Source organism: Mirounga angustirostris, unplaced genomic scaffold, assembly GCF_029215605.1.
Source record: "Mirounga angustirostris isolate CCGP_5_RB_7025 unplaced genomic scaffold, mMirAng1.0.hap1 SCAF_13, whole genome shotgun sequence".
Taxonomy (NCBI): Eukaryota; Metazoa; Chordata; class Mammalia; order Carnivora; family Phocidae; genus Mirounga; species Mirounga angustirostris.
The window spans coordinates 31991935-32016470 of NW_026991721.1; the positions used below are offsets into that span (position 1 = coordinate 31991935).

The window sequence follows — 24536 nt, forward strand, 5'->3', positions numbered from 1 at the left end:
AACAAATTATCTTACCACTCTAATATAAATCACTTCTTAAGGGACTTGCTTCATAGCATTAAGGAAATGTTGATTTCACAAGATTAGATAGATGTATATTTTAGTTGGTTGGACTCAAATTATGTTGGTTTTAATAAGCCCTGATTATTTCACTTCAAAGTTACCTGATTTTACTGCAGCATGAACGTGGGCAGACTCAACCATCAGTTACTTGTTAATATGGATTTTTCTGTCCCTGTCATTTTACAGAATACTAGCAAGAGAGAGGGTGAGTGATAATAGCAGGGCTTTCAGGACCGAGAGACAAGAGTATCGTCACATCAGGATTTCAAATTCATTGTTACATGGATGGGCACTTTCCAGAATAACTGTGTGTGTGTGTGTGTGTGTGTGTGTGTGTGTGTGTGTGTGTGACTGTGTCTGTCTGTGTGGCTGAGGGCACAAGGTAGAATGGTGCTCTGGCTCTGTGAGCTGTTCTATGAAAAGTAGAATTAGGGGCACCTGGGTAGCTCAGTCAGTTGAGTGTCTGACTCTTGATTTCGGCTCAGGTCATGATCTCAAGGTTGTGGGAACCAGGCCCGTGTCGGGTTCCCCACTCAGTGGGCAGTCTTGTTGAGGATTTCTCCCTCTCCCTCCGCTCCTCCCCCTCACACTCTCTCTCTAAAATAAATAAATAAATCTTAAAAAAAAAGAAAAGAATTAAAGGCTCACAGATGGCAATATAAAGAATGAAGGAAGAAAACCAAACAACGAAATTCTAAATCTCCCAACCTGATTAGCCTTCTTCAATCAATCATCTCCCAAATATATTTTACCATGCAATGTTACCCCCATCTTTCGCTGCTTGCAGCCTCATACTTACTAGCATTGCAGAGCCAGTATTCTATGGACATCACTAATCACCTTTCACCTCCATGGACTATATTTCTGCTGTGATGATTAAGGGAGAAGATCAAGGATTAAGGCTTCCTGGGTTAGAATCTCAATTCTCCCTTAGAGAGACATATGGTATTTGGCAAATTATTTTATCTCTTGGCTATACCAGGTTCCTCAGGTATAAAAAGAGGCTAATAATAGTACCTAACCCAAAGAATTGTTATGAGAATTAAGTGAGGTAAGGCAGGCAGAGAGTTGTGTAGTAAGTGTTTGGTAAATTATTGTTATTCCACTCTGCCATAAAAATCACATTTTCATGATAATAGAAACAGCTGGTTAGTGAAGATGTCTCTGAGCCTAACAAAATTTGGGGTAAAAGATAAGCTTAATGAGTGAGTGAATAAGGCAATGAGCAAATATTTGTTGAATCTCTATGATGTGCTAGGAGTGTGATGGAGTTATGCCTTTTCATTTAATTCAATAGTCTTGCAAAGTATGGATCATTAATTCCAATTAATAAATGAGATTACTGAGGTTCAGAGTGGTTAATAATATGCCACAGTCACACAGCTAGTAGATACAAGAATGATAATTTGACCAATGTCTGGCTGGGAAAACAGCATTTCATCCATAATATACTACAAATCCTGTTAGGCAATCTTAGTGGAAATGTCCAGCTCTGAATCAACAGAATCATGAATGTTCCTTCCTCCATAGCTATCATTTTGATGAGGTATACTCATCCTCAATGAAACACTGACTACAGGCAGTTAACTCTGCCACAGCATTGATGTTCCTATGGGGCAGTTCAAAGTAGTACACTGTAAAAAAAAAAAAAAAAAAAAAAAAGGCAGGAGGGATCCTGGGTGGCCCAGTTGGTTGAGCATCTGATGCATGATTTTGGATCAGGTCATGATTTCAGGGTCGTGAGACCAAGCCCCACATTGGGCTCCGTACGAAGTGTGGAGTGTGCTTAAGATTCTCTCCCGCCCTCTCCCGCTGCCCCTCCCCCGACACTCATGCGTGTGCACTCTTTCTCTTGAAAAAACAAAAAAAGCCATTAATTAGATGTACCTGTCAGGTTCCAAAAATTGTATTAGAGCCTGTTGGTACTTGGAAACACTCATGTGTTAACCAATCCAATGCTAGAAGCTGGCAGTCTGCACTCTAAAAGCCAAATTAGAAAATGTAACTTCACTGAATTTAAAAGAGAGCATGTATTGCTAAAACTCTCGTGCTTTATTTAATTACACTCTTGGTATATTTGGCATCGTTTTGCTTGCTATCTTCTCAAAGACGATAAAATCATATACATTTTAGATATGCGGCTGATTCTAAAGGAGTACTTTCCAGCCAGGTGTTAGACCAGGATAGATTCCTGGAACATTTGGTGATCTACAGTCAGCCAGAGCTGCATTCTCACCTTCACTGTAAAGGCAAATACCTCATGTGTGCATGTTTACCCCTTCAGAAGCTGTGACAGTTCCCTAAATTGAATGAATGGTAGACTGGAATGCCGGAATGTCCTAAAATATTGACTATGATGTTCAATGTCCGGAGAGATAGGAACACAGGTCAAGTGCGTCAGATGACTGGGACACACTGGAATGATGAAGAGAGAAACATTCATGGAGTTAGGACATCCAATTACATGAAGCATTTAGAAAAAATGTTAAGATTTGTGATGGCACTATCATGATTATTTTACTATCAAAAATAAGATGCATAGAATTGAATGGAAACGCTTGCATGACTAGAGTTATTAGGCTATTAACTAGTATTAATTTGGGAGAATTATTAGTGAAAGGTGCTTTGCAAACTATATCACCTGTATGGAGATTGTGGACAAGGTTTTTGTTCTTGTTTTGTCTTATCAGAAAATAACAACAGTAACCTCTTTCAGAATTAATTACTATGGGAAAGACCTTTGTACTCTGATTGAGTGTATTTGTTCTGATGAAATGTTCTCTTTGATATTGATGTTGTATATGAAATGAACCTGCTGGTGGCTGTCTTCCTTTAATTAGGAAACTTAATAAGCCAGCACTGTCTTTCTGTCACACACACGAAGTATTATAAGAAACATGACTAATTTGCAGTAATTCAGAGTGCTATGATAAATAACACAGCTCACTGAAATTATGAAAAAGTACCTTAACAATGTCTTCAGAGAGAAATCAAGATACATGTTTTAGGCTAGAAATTCTTTTTTTCCCCTAAGATTTTATCTATTTATTTGTCAGAAAGAGAGAGAGAGAGAGCACAAGCAGGAGGAGCTGCAGGCAGAGGGAGAAACAGGCTCCCCGCTGAGCAGGGAGCCCGATGTGGGGTTCAATCCCAGGGCCCTGGGATCGTGACCTGAGCTGAAGGCAGATGCTTAAGCAACTGAGGCACCCAGGCACCCCTAGGTTAGCAATTCTTAATTCTAGTTACATTTAATATTTACCTGGGGTACAGTTAAAAGTATGCATCCTGATTTCTTCCTCAGACCAAGTAAAATTGATTCTCGGGAGCTGGGACTCAGAGAGATTTAAAAGCTCCCAGGTGACTTGAATATGTAGCCAGAGTTGAGAATCACTGATGTAGGCAATGCGGCCAGGCCACCAATATGTTCACTGATGAAAACTCAGGGCTAACCCTCTGAAGGTTATAAATAAATTCCTCTGAAGTTGTAAAATAAGTGTTGTAATAGATTAATATTACTTTTGATAAATTCTGGCTTTATTTTTTTTCTACTCAGTTTATGAAAAAGAAAAGCCCCAGTTCAAAGGCATTGCTCGTGCACAAGTCTGGCAAGCTACAGATCTGAATGCAAATCTCGCTCAAATGAAGGAAATCTTGCGTGATAATAGCAAAAGGCAAAAGGGAAGGTTAAATAAACTTATCTCTGCTTATAGGAAAATAAATAAAAATTATACTGACTACTAACTGAGGGTCAGGATAGAATCTTTCAATATTATTGTTATTCCAAATACTGGGTGATTATCAACCAGTTTCAAGTTTCAGTTTTGAAAACTCTCCATAGAATTGTGTGCTATTTGGACTGAAATATGAGCAATTTTCCCTACTTACAAAAAATTCTGATGTAAAGTTTTTCTTTACATATTCTTATTATATAATATTTGTATATGTTGTTTAGAGAGAAAAAAAGAAAATACAGACAACAAGAAGAAACCACAAATAATCATACCACATGAAGATACACACTCTTAGCTAACATATTGGTATATTTCTTTCTACCGCTTTTCCAATACATTTTTAACTAAAATGAAGGGAGGTCTACATTTATATTTAAGCTATTTTTCCCCACCCAGCAATATGCCACAAAATGTTCAATAGTACAATTACTAGAATATTCAATTTTCTTACATTCCTAAGTCAACAAAGCTGTGAGGAAAAATATTTTTCATTTCTGATATTATTTTTTTTTGCAATAGATTTTTAGATGTAAAATTGTATACTGAAGTCTCTAAAATAAGTGTTCTACAGGTTTCATCCTATGTATCTCGTTGAAGAGCTGTGTATCATCAACTTTTGGTAGAATAAAGAAACAAAGTTCAAGATGGCTGAATGAACTTTCAAGTACATTTGTTGTTCCTGGCTCTGAAGACTTCATTAACATGATAATAAATAACTTTCAAAAGGTATAGACCTAGGGTAGTTTTCTAGAAGGCAAAATTCTGATGTAAGAGTGTTAACTGACAGAGTAGTTTAGCTTAGATTTTGTGCAGGGCAGGAAGACAGTGAATCATCCTAGAGATGGCCAGACTCAAAAATGGCAGATAGACAAAGACAGGAGTGAGAGAGAAGAAAACTGAAGGTCTGACAATAAAACATGCAAACACAAACTTTTTCTCTAAAGACATTCAAAGTACAAAAGCAGTAATGTGGGAATCAGCACTCTGGAGTATAGTCTTCCATTTGACATTGGGTAGGTCACCTGAGTACTGGCTCCTTAGCCATTCACTCTGTAGTGAAATCTTTCCTGAGACTTCTCCATGCACCCAGAACTCTTTTTTTTTTTTTTTTAAGATTTTTTATTTATTTGAGAGAGAGAATGAGATAGAGAGAGAGAGCATGAGAGGGGGGAGGGTCAGAGGGAGAAGCAGACTCCCGGCTGAGCAGGAAGCCCGATGCGGGACTCGATCCAGGGACTCCAGGATCATGACCTGAGCCGAAGGCAGTCGCTTAACCAACTGAGTCACCCAGGCGCCCTGCACCCAGAACTCTAAGTCAGCCTTCCTGTTGTTTTATTCTTCAATGTAAACAGATGACCAAAGATCACCAGAAATTGTTGGAAATTCTATAGCCTAAAAGAGAATGACTAATTGAAGCAGGCAGGAAAATGGGTCACTGGAACAATAGACTAAAACTTAAAAAGCAAGGGAAAACTTAAGACATTCACAAGTGTAATTAGAGAGATTAGAGATGTTATGTTCATGAAATACAACAGGATGCTCTGAAAAATTACATTCTGAAAACAAAAAAGACTCTCGGAAATCAAATATACATATATGATCTCACCATCCCTCCAACACACACACACACACACACACACACAGAAATGAAAAGTCATTTGGAAGAAAAGCACAGGAAATCTTCCAGAACTGAGGCCGAAATCAAAACCATGAGATGAAAGAAAATGCACACACAGGCATGCACATACACCTAAACATAATGCTGTATAAGTCTGTAACACAAAAAATAAAGATAATAAAAATGCACAGAGAGAAGAAAAAAAAAATCATTGACAAAGGAATAAGAATCAGACAGCAATTGGGCTATTTTAGCAGTAACAATGGATGCTAGATAACAGTGAATCCGGTCTCCAGATTTCAAGGAAAATGATTTTTAACTTAGGACTTTATAACCAAGCAGATACAATGAAATGTAAAAGTGAACCGAAGTCATCTCAGACATACAATAACTTAGCAAGTTTGCATATCACATGAGTCTTCAGAGGTAGGTGCTTAAGGATATACTAAAAAAAAAAAAATGAGGTTGAAAACTAAGAAAGAGGAATATGTGGGACAGTAGAAACTGGAATTAATCCAGTAATCTAATGAAAAGTCAGTGAACACCAAGAATTTCTTAAAGAAGAAGAATGAGGTAAAGGATCTAAAAATTAGAATCTGGAACATATGGGAATATTTAGAAGGTGAGATATTTTCTCCTCCCAAGGAAAAAAAATACAGGTAATCTAGGAAAATAAAACTAACAAAAGTTTGTGGTATAAACATGGAAGTAAGTTTAGTGTGGCATAATTTTGAGTAATTGATGGAGGGTTGGAAAGAGGAATCAATTTGACCTTGACTCAGAACTATTCAAGAGTGGCACAGAGATCATAACAGCTTGGAACTGTAGAAGAGGAACTGATCCTATAACTTCCAAAAGCATTATTTTCATAGAAGTACTACATTTGCCAAGTGGAGAATCAAGAGATACTGTTAAAATATGATAGAATGTGATATAAAGGTGTAAACATGCTATTTAAAGCTACAGATTTAATTGGCAGAGAGGCTTAAAATTTTAAATGGCAATATAACTATGAAAAATTGAAGGGTTATGCAAATAAGCTAAATCTTCATCTAACACCACAGGGTATCAATAGATACTGCTGAAATTTAATAAATCTAGAAATAGCAGTATTAATGTGCTTACTCATAGGGAACTGAAAGATATTTCCAAAAGCTTAACAGCAGAAAGTGTTAAAAACTTTTGGTTATGAGATTGTTGTTCATTACAAATCTTCTTATATTACTTGAATTTCAAACTGTACATGAAATACCTTAATCATTTAAGCTGAGCATATTATATTCACCCATCAAATATTAAAGACCAAACATGTATTTTTTTCTTAAAAAGTAATATTCTAGATTTGAAGAAGACAGCTTACCTTTGGAGAGGGGGTAAAGGAATAAGGAGATACTAGAAATTAACTTACCCAAGCAAAAGTCACTGAGGTCAGCAAAAGAACATTTGAGCAGAGAGTCTTTTTTATCCTCCTCAGCGTTAACTGGGGAAAAAAAAAAGACGTTCATAGTTTTTGGAAATAAAAACATTAACATTTAGAAAAATGACCATCGTGACTGATGGCCAAACATAAAGAAAATTTTTAAGTTAATGAGTTGAAATTAGTTATCTAAAATTTCACTCAGTAAGGGCAAGATACATCTCTATTATATTTTAATACCTTCATCCTCTTGAATAATTAGCCACTTTTCTTATTGGACATGGATGTAAGCTATTATTTATAATTGGTAGTGACTTCACAGTATTATTGAAAAGAGAATGTTGGTATTTTCAAGTTATCCAGAGGAAGAAAGAACCCCAAGGAATCATAAAGGAATACATTCTCATAAGACAAAAAAGCAACTTAGAGAGGGATGGAAGAAGAGAAACACACCTCATCCACTGAATGACAGGGGGCCAGGTTGTATTTTGACTCTTGGCTTTTGTGAAAAGGAATTGTCTAAAAGCATAATGGTGTCTCAGATGGGCAGATGTGTGTAGAGAGGTGCCCAGGGCAGCCACCAAGTGTAAGTGTGGCATCTAGCTGGCACTTGCCCCTATTTCAGCCCTTCTGTTGTCTAAGGCTCCAGTGCCAACATTTGATTGCTAACACTTGTCCAACCACATCTTTGTGCAATCAAATCTTCACTGCTTACTGAATATTACTTAAAGTCTTTGGTCTTTCTTTTTAAGAAACTGAGTTTAGTGTTGCTGACATACTCTCCTCAGTTACTGGTTATAGGTTCTCACCAGAAATTCAGGTAGCTAGTCTGTCTTCTCCTGCAAACAGAAAATACTAGGTCTAGGTTCCCATAAGATTGGGTTCTTTCAAGGCAAGAAAGAAGTGAAAACACACCTCACCAACAAATGGCCTTCTGTCTGACTGGTGTACTGCTCTTCTTTCTATGCCAGCCTTCCTGCTAATGAGCTCTATAAATACTAGTAAAATGGATGAAGGAAGGAAGGAAGGAATGGTTCAAAAACACTTACTCTTTGCAAGTTGGGGAAAAAAAAACTGGAATAGCTGCTCACCTGGCTCTGTTTTGTCCGCGGAGATTAAGGTTACAGAAGTGGGAGCCTGAGACTCACCCTCGGTGGACTGAAAGAGTGAGGTAGATTGGCTCAAGCTCTTTGAGTAGGCATAGCTCTGGGCAAGGCAAGGCAGGGATCTCCGGGATGGTTTCAACGAAGTTTCCTTTGTTATCTCACTCTTGCTTACATTCATACCTGCAAATTCAAAATGGTGAGTTTTAGAAGTAATAAATAATCAACAAAAGTCAACAAATAATTTTAATTCTTGTGATGGCTGTTTCAGGAAAGTACTCTTGAAAAGCAGCACCTAGGGACTAGAACTAATTGAGTTAGTTTTGTTTATATTTTGTAAGGAAAAGTGAGAATTTTGTCAAATAGTCCAGAGGAATAAACAGCTTTTCTTCGAGTTGACCTTCCATCATTTTTTTTTCCCAAAGGAAAAATGTTTAATATAAAGATTCAAGATTCACATCATGGTAAGATATAAAATTGAACACCTTCTTGTGATAAAAATACAACTTTTGCATTTTTTCCTATTTAACTTATCCTGCCAACTTTTTTCCTGTGCTTTCATCATTTTTAAAAGCTTCTGTAAAAAAAACAAAAAAACCAAAAACAAGTGGCTAAGTTCATTTAGGAAGTTATGAGGACAATCATTTGAATTGTCTTTGGATAAATCTAACCATTTAGTTTTCCAGGTGGCAAAATAAATGAAACTTAATACATAAACATTCAAATTACTGTTTACTAAATGGAGCCCTCCTTTGTACTCTATTCTCCCTTAAACACACACATACTACACTTGATTTTCCAACAATCTTATAGAGCAGGTATTGTTATTTCTATTAGCTGTGAGGAACTGAGACTTAGAGAGGAAAAGTAGTATGACTTATGTCACACAGATAAATAAGCAGTAAAGGGTTTATATTTCAAGCTAAAACCACCACATCAGGGTGCATCTATAAATTAGTTTGAAACTCCTGAACACCATCTATTCACCCCCAAACTCACAGACATTGAAATGTAAAGAACATTTAGCAAAGTCCATACCAGTAGAGACTAAAACACAGAAAGAGCATAGCTCTAGGCACATCTGTTTCCACCAGCCTCTCTATTCACCTGCCCACATGCTGATTCTCTGTATTAATGTAAATTTCTAAGGGAGTGATTGAAAAGTGAAAGGGATAGTGCAAATGCATTAGTACACAGAACATTCAATTAAGGAAGCTTTTGCCTTGCAGTTACTTCATCTTAATTTCAATTTTGAGACAGAGTAGAACCTGGGTCATAATAGGTGTGGGCAAAGGGTAAAGACAGAGAAAAGGTACATTTTCAGTAATTATTATATTTAGAATATAAACAAATTTAACTAAATTCCACCCAAATTGCTCAGGTCAGTAATTTTTTAGCTACTCAATTTTATAGTCAGTTCATAAATCAACTCAAAGTTTCTAAATAGCTCTTCAAATAAATGGATTTAAGTAAAGACAAGCAGAGGTACCAATGTGTACTGCCCATTGGGACAAATGGGAATCCTGAAAAAGACATAACAAAGCAATTTTTGAAAGAGGTTCTACAGAACTAAGACATGGTTGAAAAGATGAAATTCAGATAAACGTAGGAGTGGGGCTTTTATACTTTGGTTTTATAAAACTATGTATTTATTTTCATATTAAGTCTCAGTGTGTAAATAGAATGTAAAATAGAAAGGGATGCAGGGAAGAACTATGAATTGACTGGAAGCATAACACTCAGTCTCTTAGCTTTCTGGGACCTGGTAATGACAAGAAAAGAAAATACTTTCTTGAAGAGGAATTCCCCAAGGTCCATAGAAAGTAGACTGAAATCCTACAAAAATACCAGACAATTCCCCTTAAAGACCAACTAGTGTTTTCTACACTACATCCAAGAAATAACACAGGGCAAATGTGTCCTAGTAAGTTTCTATACCTATTAATCTTTTGTAATGTGATCTGATACATTCTTTTAAGAAACACCAATGTAGGTTATTAAATGGTCAGCTTTCTGTTTCTGGGCCCTGGTGGAGAAGAGCCTTTTACTCTAGCAGAACATAGGAGTAAAGGCATAAATATTTGGGGGGTGGAGTGGGGGAGAGGGAAGTTGCATAGAGAGAAGACAGTGAGAGTTGATGACAAAGATGTTGACTGAGAGAGAAATGCCCCTTGGTCCCAGAGAAATGGCCTTAATGGGAACTTTATAATAATACTATTCACCTTAATCCCCTGACCCCAGCATGTAGCTTCAAAAAGGAGCTACTTCTACATTTCCCTTTCTTACAATATTCAAACATGAGTGAAAGTTTCAGCCGTTCTTTGGGTGAAAGAGGACTACTGAATCGGTAGATACTATTTCATAAACCAATATGGGGTGAGACTAACTTAATTATGCTCACCAATGCTGTCAGTGTTTCCTGTCATTTGATTCATTCTGGTATTCACCTAGTCATTCAACAGATATTAACTAGGCCTGTGCTCTCTGAAGGCACTCTGCGGATACCGTGGTGAGTAAGGTAAGGTAGACAGTAATTCCTGGCCTCAAGGGACTTCTATTTTAGTTGAGACTCAGACACTGACCAAACAAAAATAAATAAGTATATACATGCAAATTGTCTGAAATGCTATGAAAATACAGGTACTGCTATATAATGGGACTTCCTTTAAGAAGTGATTGACTGATTTTTATTCATCAGTTTATCATTTATGTAATAATTTCAAACAATTCTTGAGTTCTTTCTCTGGGCCAGGCCTTGACTCAGTGTTGAGTATAACATAATGCTCACTCACAGGGGAAGGAGAAACATAAAAACAGATTTTATGCTAAAAAGCATGATGAAATACACACAGCACATTATAAAACCACAAGAGAAACTCCTAATCCAGGTGGCAATGCCAGTGAAGTCTTGTCTATGAAGGTTATCTTAGTGGATTCTTTCTGGCATATTCCTATTCCTATTTCTCTGTCTTTACTTATAGTTCAACACATTTTCTTCAAAGGATTATGCATATAAGGTAGAAAACACTCCATACAAAACATAACTGCTTCAAATATTTGTCAAATGCAACACTTAAAGAAAATTGGGGAAAAATTTTTGACAATGAACAAATGTCCTTCCCTCAGCTCTGCATTTTCTTCCTATGCATCTTCAGCATAGTGCTCTCTCATTTCCTGAACTACTGAATGCTTCCAAAGCTATTATACAGATCATCTTTGCTGGACACCTATATAATTTAAGCAGAAAGTCTGATGTCCTAACATTCTAAAGAGTATAAAGTTTCTTTTCAAAGTTCCACATTAAAAGTCGTCACATTCTGCTTGGTATAACTAACAGTATCTGTTCTTTGCATGGCATGATTAACATCAGCTACCCCCACAGTATATTCAGAATTTATTTCTTCAATGTTCCAAAGTTCCATTTCTTTCCTTGTTGACTTTACCTGTTACCCTTAAATAATACTTGATAACTCTTCCTTTAAAGCTAATAACTAGAAAAGAGGCCATAGTAACATGTCAATTTTGGTAAGCATATGCAGCTCATGAGTTCAAGGGTAAATCCATAAACTGCAGAAAGTGTGTCATTTCCTATATTTAAAACAGATTTTTCTCAAGCAACAATTACTACTTCCAATTGTTCTAAGAGCACTTCCTAAATGCTGACATATTTAAAGGGATCTAATGAAATGACAATTTCACTTGTATATACACAAAGGTACAAGAGGTGGAATTACAAATGAGATATCTTCTAGAAATCTGACACCAAAGGAGAAAAAGTTGCCATTAGATACCATTTAAACTCAATGGGCTTTGAGTTGATATAGAGTTTTAACTGGATAAAATTTCAGAGAGGAAATTGGAGAGTAAATAAAAAAATGGTTGATTTTCTTTCTTTTTAAAGATTGATTGATTTGAGAGAGAGAGTAAGAGAGAGAGGGAGTATGGGGAGGGGCAGAGGAAGAGAATCTCAAGCAGACTCCCCGCACAGAGCCCAGTGTGGGGCTCCATATCATGACCCATGAGATCACGACCTGAGCTAAAACCAAGAGTTGATGCTCAACCTACTGAGCCACCGAGGTGCCCCCCAAATGGTTGATTTTCTTAGTGCAAAATACAGATTTTTCAAAAGATCTACTCTTTCAGTAAAATTTCTCTTCAAGAAAACTAACTCATCCTAAGGACTCATGCAAAAAAAAATATATTTTTATAGAATGAACTCTGAAAATTCTACCAAGTAAATTGTTAGAAGAATTTTTGGAAGATTTGTAGCAAAATAATATGATATTATGACCTAATTGATTTTACATTATGTCCCTAAGAAGTTTTGTCCATAAAAAATGTAGTTGTCTGACTCTTGTTACAATCTCAAGATGAATTTTGTGGTTTAGTAAAACTTTATACCTCTCTCAGAAATATTTTAGAATTGATGGTCCAAGAAAGGGAGGTGTCTCAGGATACCGTTTGATTTTATAAAATCCAAGCACACCTTCCTATAATAGTAGATATAAACAAAGCATATTTATCTAAATAATAAGCATTGGGGGGAAAAAGCATAAACGCACACAGAATTTTCTTCTTATCTTCCTTACCAAAATCAGTGTAGCTTTGTTTTCTTCAAAGGAACATTTCTGATTTGTTGCTAGAGTGCGCCCTTTTTGGCAGAGGTTATTGTAGTGATAAAAGCACCATTTACTGATTGCCTACAAAGTGCCAGGAGCATCCTATATGTTATCAGTAATTCTCATACTGGTCCTGTTATGACTTTTCATCCCCACTTTACATGTGAAAATCCTGAGATGCAAAGGGTGTCAGTAACTTGTCTCCAGTACCACGTGTAGGAAGTGCTGGAGCTTGAAACAAACCAGGTCCATCTGACGCCCTTTGCAATAAAACATGTAACTTCTTTGTTTACTCAGAAAGTTCTTTTACAATAGTTTGTTCTTCACTCATTTTTCAGTTTTACTCTCACTTGGAACAAAGACAAGTATGTCTCTTGTATCAGAGTCTTCGTAGAATAGGGATGGCTAACTCAGTAATTGAAGCAAATTTAATAGACCCAGTAAGAAAACCTGGATTATACCCTCTCCTTGAAGTGGGGAAGATCTGAAGACTCCCACTACATCTCACAGGTCTATGATGGCATTTTGAAAGACTAAACATCTGATCCAATCTGTTCCAACCACACACTGTCATTGGTGAAACCAGTAACTCAACTAGAAGCAACTGATGTGTAGATTCTGAACCTAAACACAAGAATGACTAGGCTAACTAGCACAGCATCAGGGCACAACCTGTTCTATATTTTTAGCCTGCCATGAACATTTGTAACTACAGAACTTCCCACTGCTTCCACCTGCTTCTGCTGTTTTTACTGATGGGTTTCACCATACTGTGCCAAAGGTTGGCAATTCCCACATCTTCTTTTGAACATAGTTTGATATTTTTATAATTTAAAGCACATTTCAAAAGCTTAAGAATGGGAAAATGTAGCTTATACTAGAAAAGAAAACAGAAAAGTAGTATTGATTCTGGATATTTTTTCAATGAGTTTAGGATGAGAAAATTTTAGCTATTAGTATTATGTTTTCCATTTTAAAAGATAAGGGATAAATAATAAGGGAAGTATATATTATTGTTATTATTATTATGTTTAATTATTATGTTGGCTAATAATTAACCACCAATTATGTACAACCTACTCTTCTCAGTAATATACATTTTACAGAAAATCAGAATTTAAGTTTTAATATCATCTGACTTTCAATTTTTAAAAATCATATGATCTGTTCTTTTTACCCCTATTTTTTGCTGTTTCCAGAGAGCCACATAAATAGAATCATACACTATATAACTTCTAAGATTAGGTTCTTTCACTTAGCAGAATGCATGTGAGAATCATCCATTTTTATAGGTATCAAAAATTGGTTCCTTTAAATACTAAGTAGTAACTTCATTGAGAGGATGTCCTACAATTTGATTATCTATTCACCCGTAGAAGGACATTTGGGTTGTATTCAGTTTTTGTGATTATGAATAATGCTACTATAAACATTCATATGAAGGTTTTGAGCTCTCATAAATGCATAGAAGTGTGCTTACTGGGTCAAATGATGAGTTCAGAAACTGTCAATTTTTTTCAAAAGTGGCTGTACCACCAACAGCGTATGAGAGAGTTCCTGTTGCATTGTATAATCATCAACAGGATTTTGGTTGTTATTAAACATTCTAATAGGTTTGTAGTGATAACTCATTGTGGTTTTAGTTTGAATTTCCCTAATGACTAATGTTATTGAGCATCCCTACCTGTGCTTTTTGTCTTCCATATATATTTTTTGGTGAAGACTGTTCAGATATTTTGCCCATTTTTTTCATTGCATTTTTGTCTTATTATTAAGTTTTGAGAGTCTTTTATATATTCTGGATATAAATCCTTCACTTGATATGTGATGTGCTAGTATTTTATCTCAGTCTGTGGTTCCTTTTTGTTTTGTTTTGTTTTGTTTTGTTTCCTAATAGTGTCCTTTGCAGAGCAAAGTTTTTATTTGCGATGAAGTAAATTTTTATGAATCCTGTTTTTGGTGCTATATCTGAAAAATCATTGCCTAACCCCAGGTTACGAACATTTTATTGTAGGCTTTTATACTTTTATATTTGACATGTAGGTCCATAATATATTTTAAGTTAATTTTTTATATACAGTGTGAGGTATAAAACAACAATCATTTTTGGCATATGGCTGTCTGGTAGTCAACTATTCCTTAGAAGACTGTCCATTCTCCATTCAATTGTCTCTGTAACTTTATCAAAAATTAATTGTCCATACTTATTAGGTTGCTTTCTGGGTTTTCTATTCTGTTCTTTTGATGATTTGTTTATCCTTTCACCTACACCACATTGTCTTGACTACTCTAGCTTTATAGCATATCTTAAAAACAGGCAGTGCTAGTCCTCCAACTTTGATCTTTTTTTAAATTGCTTTGGCTATTAGAGTTATTTTTACCTTACCTTATACACTTTACAATCAGCTTATTTATAATTGATAATTGGCTTATCTATAATTGTTGTGATATTACAATTGAGATTGAATTAAATCTCTATATCACTTTGGGGAGAATTAACATCTTAACTATATCAAGTTTTCCAGTCCATGAACCCAGTATGATCATTTCTTAAGTTTTTTTTTCTTTGATTTCATATTTTTATAGTTTTCTCCATATAAATCTTGCACATATTTTATTAGACTTATAGCTAACTATGTCATTTTGTTGGAGCTTTTTAAAAAGGTAATATCTTTTTTTTTTTTAATTTTAGTTTTCCAGTTTTTAACTGTGCATTGCTAATGTATAGAAAAATTTTGTAGATTCCTTGGAATTTTCCACATAGACAAGCATGTTTGTCTGCAAATAGAATAGTTTAATTTCTTATTTTCCAATTGAATACCTTTTCTTTTTCTATCCTCATTTTATTTTCTAGGACTTCCAATGCAAATATTGAGTAGGAGTGGTGAAAGTAGACAATCTTGCCTAATTCTCGATTTTAGAGGGAAAGTAGTCTTTCATGATTAAGCATAATGTTAGATGTTAAGTGTTTTATAAATGCCCTATATCAAATGGAGGAAGTTTCTTTCTATTCCTAGGTTGCTGAAGTTTTTAACATTATAGATGTTGAGTTATTTTTTTCTGTGTCTGTTGATATATCAGGTAGTTTTCCTGTCAAATCTGTTAGTTTGACAAATTATATTGATGAATTTTTGAGTGTTAAACCAGCCTTGCATTCCTATGTGACAGTTGTTATGTTTAATTTTCAAATAATCCTGAAAAAGAGCTTTAATTATACACATTTAAGACGAGACAACTAAGATTAATTAAAGACATTAAAGAAAAAAAGACATTCAGTTCCATAACTGCCAAATCTATGAACTGAATTCAAGTCCATGGGATCCCCATGCTATGTTCCTCTTACTGTAGCACCATACCTTTCATATGTGCAAGAAGAAATATTATTGATGGGCACCAAGGCCACGAAGCTTCTCCCTTTCTAAATTCCACTTCCAAGGTAAAGAGTTCCGGGTAGGGTTCTAGGAAATGGACACTTTTGTTGTTGAGAGCAAAGCCAGTGGGTACACTGACAGAAAAGATTATACTGTAGTGTCATGTACAGTCTCTCTTGGCCTTGTCTATCTCTCTCTCATATGTTGGGACTTGTAAAAGTGAAGCAAAAACAGGATAGGTAGGGTTTATGCAGCTAACCTTTTGGATAATGGTTTAACCAGTTGAGACTACACCTTAGGAATGCCTTCATTTTCCTTCATGATTTCCTTGTGTTTATGAAAGCTTTAAAAGGATGCAACATTAAGTTTCAAATCAGATATAGGCCAAGAAGAAAGACACCTAGGAGGCCACTAGGTCTGCTGCTATTTTATATCTTAAAGCAGAGCCTGGTTTAGCAGAGCCAGTAATTTTATGTAGAATTTTGAGGCCAAGGTCCTAGTTGGAAAAATAAAAACAACTGGTTTTACCTGAATGTGTTTGTGTCTTCTCTGCATATCTTTCTCATGAATCTATTTTAAGATTTGAAAATAATTATCCTGGGTTTCAGCTAAATCTCTGCCTTAACACAAGAAATACTTACAAATTCCCAGGAATACTGTACTTGCATTTTTTTTGGTCTAGTTACACAGCGCTATTGGAACATATCTACTGAGTAGAAATATCAAATTCAAATACAGTCTAAGAGACAACAAAAACCTGCTTTAATAAATGTTACTTAGGGCAGAGAAGGAGAATAGAGTTTGGATGATTTTATCATATATATCAAGAATATTAGAGCAAGACCACTTGTTATGTAAAGTGGATGTTAATAAGAAAACATTGCCAATCTATAGAAAATCAATGCTAAGTACTTTAATCATTACATCTAAGCTGAGAACAGTAAAAGAAGAAGAGGAAGAAGAAGAAGAAGAAGAAGAAGAAGAAGAAGAAGAAGAAGAAGAAGAAGAAGAAGAAGAAGAAGAAAAAGGAGAAAAAGAAAAAATCTCTTACTTCCGTCAAAGTCTAATGTCAAAAACTTCAAAGGAGTTTCATTGCCTCCTATTTTTGTTTCAAAAGCTATCTGAATATAAATGGTCTGATCTTGTCACCACATAATACAGAACATATTTAAATTGACAGACTGACATTATTGAAAATAATGCTTTCAAAATCACTCACATTGTGCAGAGATTTAGTGCCCAGTTCAAAGATAAAAGAAAAGAAAACATGTGCCTGGATTTCTTTCACTGGTTTCGAGAAATCACTGGTCCTTGATAGGTTTTTTTTTTTTTTTTTCCCACAGTGACACACAAAAGAGCAAAGAAATGATTAAGAATTTTCTAATCCTTAAAAAGGAAAGATGGACTGATGAATAAAAAAGTGCTACTTTTTGCAATGAGAACGATGGAAAAGAAATGCAAAGTCAGATTGGAAAGACAGGAGTCCACTAGCTGTTTTGTGTCTCTTAGCAGAGACTGCAGGCACAGTTTCTGATTGAGATATCCATTTTCACTGAAGGTTACTTTCTTTCTTTTTAACCTACTGACTGGATTACAAGCCCTTTGTAGTCAAAGACGCAGCAGTGGGCAAACAGATGTTACTGGAATCAGTGTAGGTTCCAAATAGAGCTCAGGGTATAGCACTGAATCTGAATGTAGCATCTTCTGCTAGGCTTGACAAGGCTTTCTGAATACACACTGTTATTTAAATGAATGAGTTTAGGTGGGAATCTGATTCAAAAGGGAATACTGTCCTCTGAAATTCCTAATCAGGTCTGCCATATGGCATTTTTTCCATATGCCAATTGGTACAATGGAGGTAGGGCAGATCTAGGAATATTCAGGAGCTTCTAAAGAAATTCTAGGTAGACCTACGGATATCCAGGCCTTAAAGTTCCTCATGTGCACTCCTAAACAGACGTACACACACTCTCATATTTACTCCAAATAACATCTGGTCAGTCTGGCTCTGCCTGGGTACCCATGGCCACTTCTTCAACAGCCAGTCCTGTGTGCTGGAGATGGGAGACATGGTTTTAGGATAGATAAAGAAAAAATAGTCACTCCTCTAAGTCATAAGCAATTTTCTCCTAATCAAAACAAATAAATTGGCCAGACCAAAGACAATTCTGAGGAAGAGTACTATATGTTATTAAAAAGAAAATAAAAACAAACAAATCATTGTATTATTCCAATACTGTATTTGGATTAACTTCCACAATCTGGACAATTCCAATTCCAAAACTGTAATATTCTATGGTTTTCAGTAGTTAAATTTTGTCATTCTGTTTCTAAGAGAAGTCTCAAGGCCTTTATTTTAAAGTTCAAATTTTATTCTAGTTATTCTCATCTGTACTTTATTTAACCTCTTTTCAATTTCTTAAATCTGTCACTGTGGAGCTGCCAGTAGATGCAAGAAGACTATAAACTCAGCAGCATATTTCTATAGATGTGGGCAGGATCCATTGTGTGTAAATTCTCTCCACCAATCCAATCCCTTTGTTCTGTTTTTGAAAAAAAAAAAAAAAAAAGATAACTCAAAAACAAAATCAATGAAAACAGTTCATAAATACAGTTTATGACATTAGTGTTTTGGGGTTAAGTACAACATGCCTCCTAAAATAAGGAGTTTGTTTCATATTAAATGTATTTTAAATAAAACTTAAACTGGCTCTCTGGCATATTAAATCAGACTGAAATTTATGATATTTATATATATAGGTTAGAATAATAAGATTTTTCTACAAGCATGAGAGAGTTATTATACTGAAATTGAAAAATTAGACAATTACAGAGAAATGTATTTAAGCCATATTCAGAACATAGTTTTCCCAGAACTGCATGGCATATTTGCCGTCAAACATTCTTATTTAGGGATTTAAAAAAATTAATCATACAATCTAATGATTATCTCTGGTTAAAAAAAAATGAAGTAATTTCTTCAGTACCTACAGTACCTACAGGAAAGGCATTCAGAGATGCCAGGATGACTATTTGAAAATGTGTGTGATTAAGCCAAACATAGCTCCCTTCATTTCTTCCTTCTGCTTTTATGAGCAGCATGGCAACTTAGTGTCAAGGCAGGGCTCAGTACTGCTGAGCAAATATAGTTCATGGCTGCCATGGCATTGTAGGACGAAGTAAAGAGCATTCTCGCCATTCCCACTGTAAGGCGCACATGTAAAATATTCTGTCTTGTGAATCCTTTTAGAAAGGACCCCTGGCTTCTGGAACAATGGTGATTGTCTAGAACATTCATTCCCAGAAATACATGGAGATTTTTCTGACTCCATTTATTACTTTGAAGATTAATAAGGAATTAAGTGGGAGCAGGTATCTAATTCAAAGTAAAGGGGACTAAGAGGAATGTGGCTCTGTGTCACATTCTTATAGTATAATATACTCAATAATGAATTCACAAATATCCATACCCTCACACAATCTTTCTTTATTCTGCCCTTAAAAATAAAATCTCTTTCTTTTGAATTTTAATAGCACCTAGTCTGCTTAACTAATGATGGCAGTTTTTATTTACATTATAATTTTTGTCAGTAAGCTGTATCTCTACCATTGGATTCAGCCCTTTGAGGTCAGGGATCAAGATCCCCGCTCATTTCCTCCACAGGAGCTTGCTCAGTGCTTTACATTCATGGGACCATTGGAAGCATTGTGTAGAGAGCAGTACACCAAGGGCCAGCCATGATCCTTAAAATATACCTTCACAGACTAAGAATCCTAAAACAACTATCAGAGTATTACGTCAATAGCAATATTCCTTCACTACACTACAGTTATAAGAGATTAAGTATATTACTTCTTAAAAGTGTATATGCATAGAGATTAATATCCATGTATCATTTTTATGATTTTGATGAATATTATTTATCAAACAAATCTTTTATTTGACTTTTTTTTTTTTAAAGATTTTATTTATTTATTTGAGAGAGAGAATGAGAGACAGAGAGCACGAGAGGGAGGAGGGTCAGAGGGAGAAGCAGACTCCCCACCGAGCAGGGAGCCCGATGCGGGACTCGATCCCGGGACTCCAGGATCATGACCTGAGCCGAAGGCAGTCGCTTAACCGACTGAGCCACCCAGGCGCCCTTGACTTTCTTGTTTTAATTATTCAATATTATTAGAGTGATTACATTTGTTAAGGGCTTTTTATATGCCAGACATGGTGCTAAACCATTTATGTACAATATTTCTGATCCTATAAAATGTTTCATATCCTCATCTAACAAGTAGCTGAAAATATAGGCTCAGATGGCCTCATTAAATTGCTTGAAGTTGTATAAATAGTTGAACTGGTATTCAAATCCAGATTTGTATTTTTCTAAATCCTATGGGATTTTCACAGTAGCTTTCTTATCTCTCTATAAATATTTAAAATTTTAAATTATAATGTGCTTAATTTAAGGAATGATCAGTATGTAACTAGGATATATTTATTGTTGGATATCACATTGTGATTAATATACATAAGACTGATTTTATGTCATTAATTTTCCAATTAATACTCCTTTAATTTTCAGGATCAATCCCACACATTAAGTGTCCACTTCACTGGCCCTATCTTGAAAAGTCACAAGACAGGGCGCCTGGGTGGCTCAGTCGGTTGGGCGACTGCCTTCGGCTCAGGTCATGATCCTGGAGTCCCGGGATCGAGTCCCACATCGGGCTCCCTGCTCAGTGGGGAGTCTGCTTCTCCCTCTGACCCTCCTCCCTCTCGTGCTCTCTGTCTCTCATTCTCTCGCAAATAAATAAATAAAATCTTAAAAAAAAAAAAAAGAAAAAAAGAAAAGTCACAAGACAGTGGAAGATGTAGGGTTCTAACATTTAATCTTAGACTCTATGGGGGAGGAAGGACAAGTCTAAATGCAATCTTTAAATACAAACCTGTGTTAAAACAGTCATACAACTAATTGTACCCATAATATAGAATTTGTAAAGTTACAAATAATGAAGAACATGAGAAAGGCAAAAATAGGTGTTGATTTCTTGGTTTGAGCAAATGAACAAACACGATAAGAAGGAAGTGAGATGAGTAGAGAAGTATTCATTATGCACATACAAACATGCTAGCATGTCACTCGGGAGATCATACTAGCTAATGTTTGTGAACATATTCTTGAGTGTTTTGACTTGAATCATTAAAAGACAGTACTTGGTGAAAAGCAAAATTGCATTAGCATTATCAATTTATTTCTGAAAATCTGTGATAACATCTTTTTTATAAGGTGTACTACTATACAACCTAATATTCACACTCTGATTGGCATATCTCTAAAAGGAATATCAGTTTAACTTATGGTAATTATTGTAAACAGTGTAAATGATAAAGGCTTTTCTCACACTGGCAAAATACTCAACTCTAACTAATCTAATTAGTCTTTAAAAAATTTTTAAATTAAGATTATATATATTTATTTGAGAGAGAAAGAGAGAGAACACGAGCAGGGTGAGGGGCAGAGGGAGAAGCAGACTCCCCGCTGAGCAGGGAGCCCAGTGCGGGACTGATCGTGGGACTCCGGGACCATGACCAGAGCCGACACTTAACCGACTGAGCCACCCAGGTGCCTCTAATCTCATTATTCTTAACATCTTTATTAAAATAAATGTCTCCTTCTCTGAATTACAGCTATTTAGTTACATCACTATTCTCTGTTAGACTATAAACTCCTTGCAGTCAAGATCAGCAACTAATTAATCTTTATATCTTCCAAACCACAGGACACCATACTCTGCATATTTTGCAGAGGGAGCAAATGACTGAATGAAAGAACAAAATAGTTCAATCCTCAGATAAATCGGAGTTGGTTTTCCATGTGTCAAGTTTTACAAATGGATATCTCTATTTCCATTAAAGTTAAAAGACTTTTCTACTTCTTCCACTCTAGAGAATTATTGTAATTTAAGCCAATAGATTTATCCCAGAACTGGACAAACCCTCTGTCAGAGATTGAGGAATCTCAGAGCCCAGGACAGAAAGACAAAATTGGTCTGACAACCAGCAGGATCGTTAATACATGGAGTGTTGATCCTCCAAACAGTGGAAATTTCTACTGATTCTGCTCTAACACTAGACTCAGCAGTTCTGCTTGGATTGTCATTCCCAGCTTTAAAACTATAGGTGGCTCTCCCAAGGCACCCTGTTCCACATTCAGACAGTTCCAGGTGTTAAGACCTTCTTTCTGTAGAGCAGAAATTTGCCTTCCTATGGTTCCAAACATTGGTCCTTGTTCTGCCCTTCAGAAAATTGAAAACTAAATGCAGTATTTCTTCCATATGACAGCTCTTCAAATATTTGCACATATCTATTACTTCCCCTTTAAGTCCTTTCTTCTCTCAACTACAGATCTGGTTTCTACAACTGGTTTGTGGGATATTGCCAAACCACATAATCTCCCTTCGATTCTCATAAAGGTGATGACTTTGGATTCAATTCAGAATCACCTACTGACCTGCGTTCAGTTTCACTGTGTTCTAGTCTGCCCATTTCACCAGCTCTTGATATTACAAAGGAAGGAGATTATATGCAGCTACTTAGGACATATTTTCTGATCCCAGCTCAGTTAAATGAAGTTTCCCTGCTTATGACCTTATCACATATGGACATGTAACTCCATTGTAATTAAATAATTCTCCCTGTAATCATTTGATTCTTGTCTGAAGAGCTGCTGTATGGTGAATCTCCAGAAGACAGGAAATACGGCTTTTCAGTTACATTGTGAGACTACCACCGAGGCTACCACAATGCCTGGCACATAACAGGAATTCTATAAGTATTCCTGATAAATACAGAATACACATTTATTCAGTGAAGACTGAGCAATACCTGAATACTCAATACTAGCCCTTTACCTTTATCTACCTTTATAAACATCAAAAGCATTTTTTCTGTACAATTCATTTGAGGAATTCATGAAAATATTAAATGCAGCAGGATCAAGAAAAGGACTCTGGATCAGGAGGTTTATAACCATATAGAAAATTACTGTGACATTGATCCCTATCACTGAGACGTAGTCATTTAATTACTCAACCACATTAACAATTAGCCATATGGCTGCCTTGTCTCTAAGGATATCATATCATCCCTTTTATTATATCATTTTGCTAGAAGCAAAAGGAGAACAACACATCACTTAAATTGCCATCCTACTCATGCACAATTTAATACCCCTGCCAAGGCACAAACAGAGACAAGATGATTAGAGGGAAATAATCTGCTGTGGGAAAAACAGATGATACTCATTGCTTTCATGGTAATTTCTATATTGATAAAAATGAGAGATATCATGTTATTTCATTACAAATATCTCAGTACTTAAATTCACAATATACATACATGGCAAATTTAATGTACTGGCATGAATTCATGTAACTGTTATCCCTCAAATGTCAGGTCATTAAACAATAGATGGTTATATGGGGAGTTGAGGTCCAGTGTTAAAAACTGTGGGTGAATAAACGATTTTACATGCATTTTTCAATGCTTTGTCAGCTGACTCCAGGCTAAAAGCATCTCCTTTCTTTTATTTTCCAAGAAAAACATGAACCGAGTACATTTCATTTCAGTATCCCATGTTTGTTGAACTATGTGCCGCATATAGGGTCAGATCTAGGAAGAAATGTTGAGTTAGGCAAAAGGGAGCCCTGATGTGTACAAGAACTTACAACTTGCTAGGGTGTAAGACATGCTGTGGTAGGGAAAGTGCCCAAAGCTTCTGCATCATGTAGGAGGGCCTTCTTACCAAAACGTGGAGTGGGAGTGGGGAGCAAGGAAGACCTTCCACAGGAAGAGATTTTTAAGCTGTACTTGAAGAATAAATAAGAATTAGATAAGATAGGAGAGCAGAACTTTCCAGAGAGAAGTAGCATCATGTAGAAACACCTGGCGGTGAGGGGAACATTTGGTATTACTGGAGAACAGAGCAGAAAGTAATACAGAATGGGGAGAGGGCAGGGATGAGGGAGGAAAGCAGGGATCAGCTCTTGCATGGCCTTGCATGGCCTGTTGAGGAGTTTAGACTTCATTTTAAGGGGATGGGACCACTGAAAGCTTTCAAGTTGCAGAGTGACACAGGCTAATTTGTCTTCTTAGCATGTAAAATGGATATGAGTAGGATACGAGGAAAGTCATGGCAACAAGAGAGTAAGGCCGCTTCGGTTAGCCATAGGAGAACATATGATGGCCTCCAACTACGGCTGTGGCTGTGGGACGAAAGGAAAGTCAAGAGAAGCTCAGGAAGTTAGCATTCACAGGTCATGGAGTCTGACTGAAAATATTCATTTGATCCTAAATATGAAGGAACATCCTGTCAGCAATAGAGTATGTTCTAATAGAACAGACGCACAGGGATAGCAGACGTTAGTTCCGAGTGGGGACAGCAATGGTAGCAGAAGGAAAAAAAATGTGTCATTTGAGTTAGGTCTTTTTATTTTTTATTTTTTTTAAAGATTTTATTTATTTATTTGAGAGAGAGAATGAGATAGAGAGAGCATGAGAGGGGGGAGGGTCAGAGGGAGAAGCAGACTCCCTGCTGAGCAGGGAGCCCGATGCGGGACTCGA

At 36.0% G+C, this 24536-nt stretch overlaps 1 protein-coding gene across 1 annotated transcript in view; it reads right to left on the bottom strand.

Annotated features, from left to right (window-relative positions):
* Positions 1–24536, bottom strand: part of ANO3 (anoctamin 3) — a 400310-nt gene that overhangs the window by 177395 nt on the left and 198379 nt on the right. The window contains exons 3-4 of the mRNA XM_064575888.1: positions 7921–8115; positions 6821–6892 (exon numbers count right to left, since the gene is read on the bottom strand). Of these exons, the coding sequence (XP_064431958.1) occupies positions 6821–6892; positions 7921–8115 (267 nt within the window). The remainder of the gene's footprint in view (positions 1–6820; positions 6893–7920; positions 8116–24536) is intronic.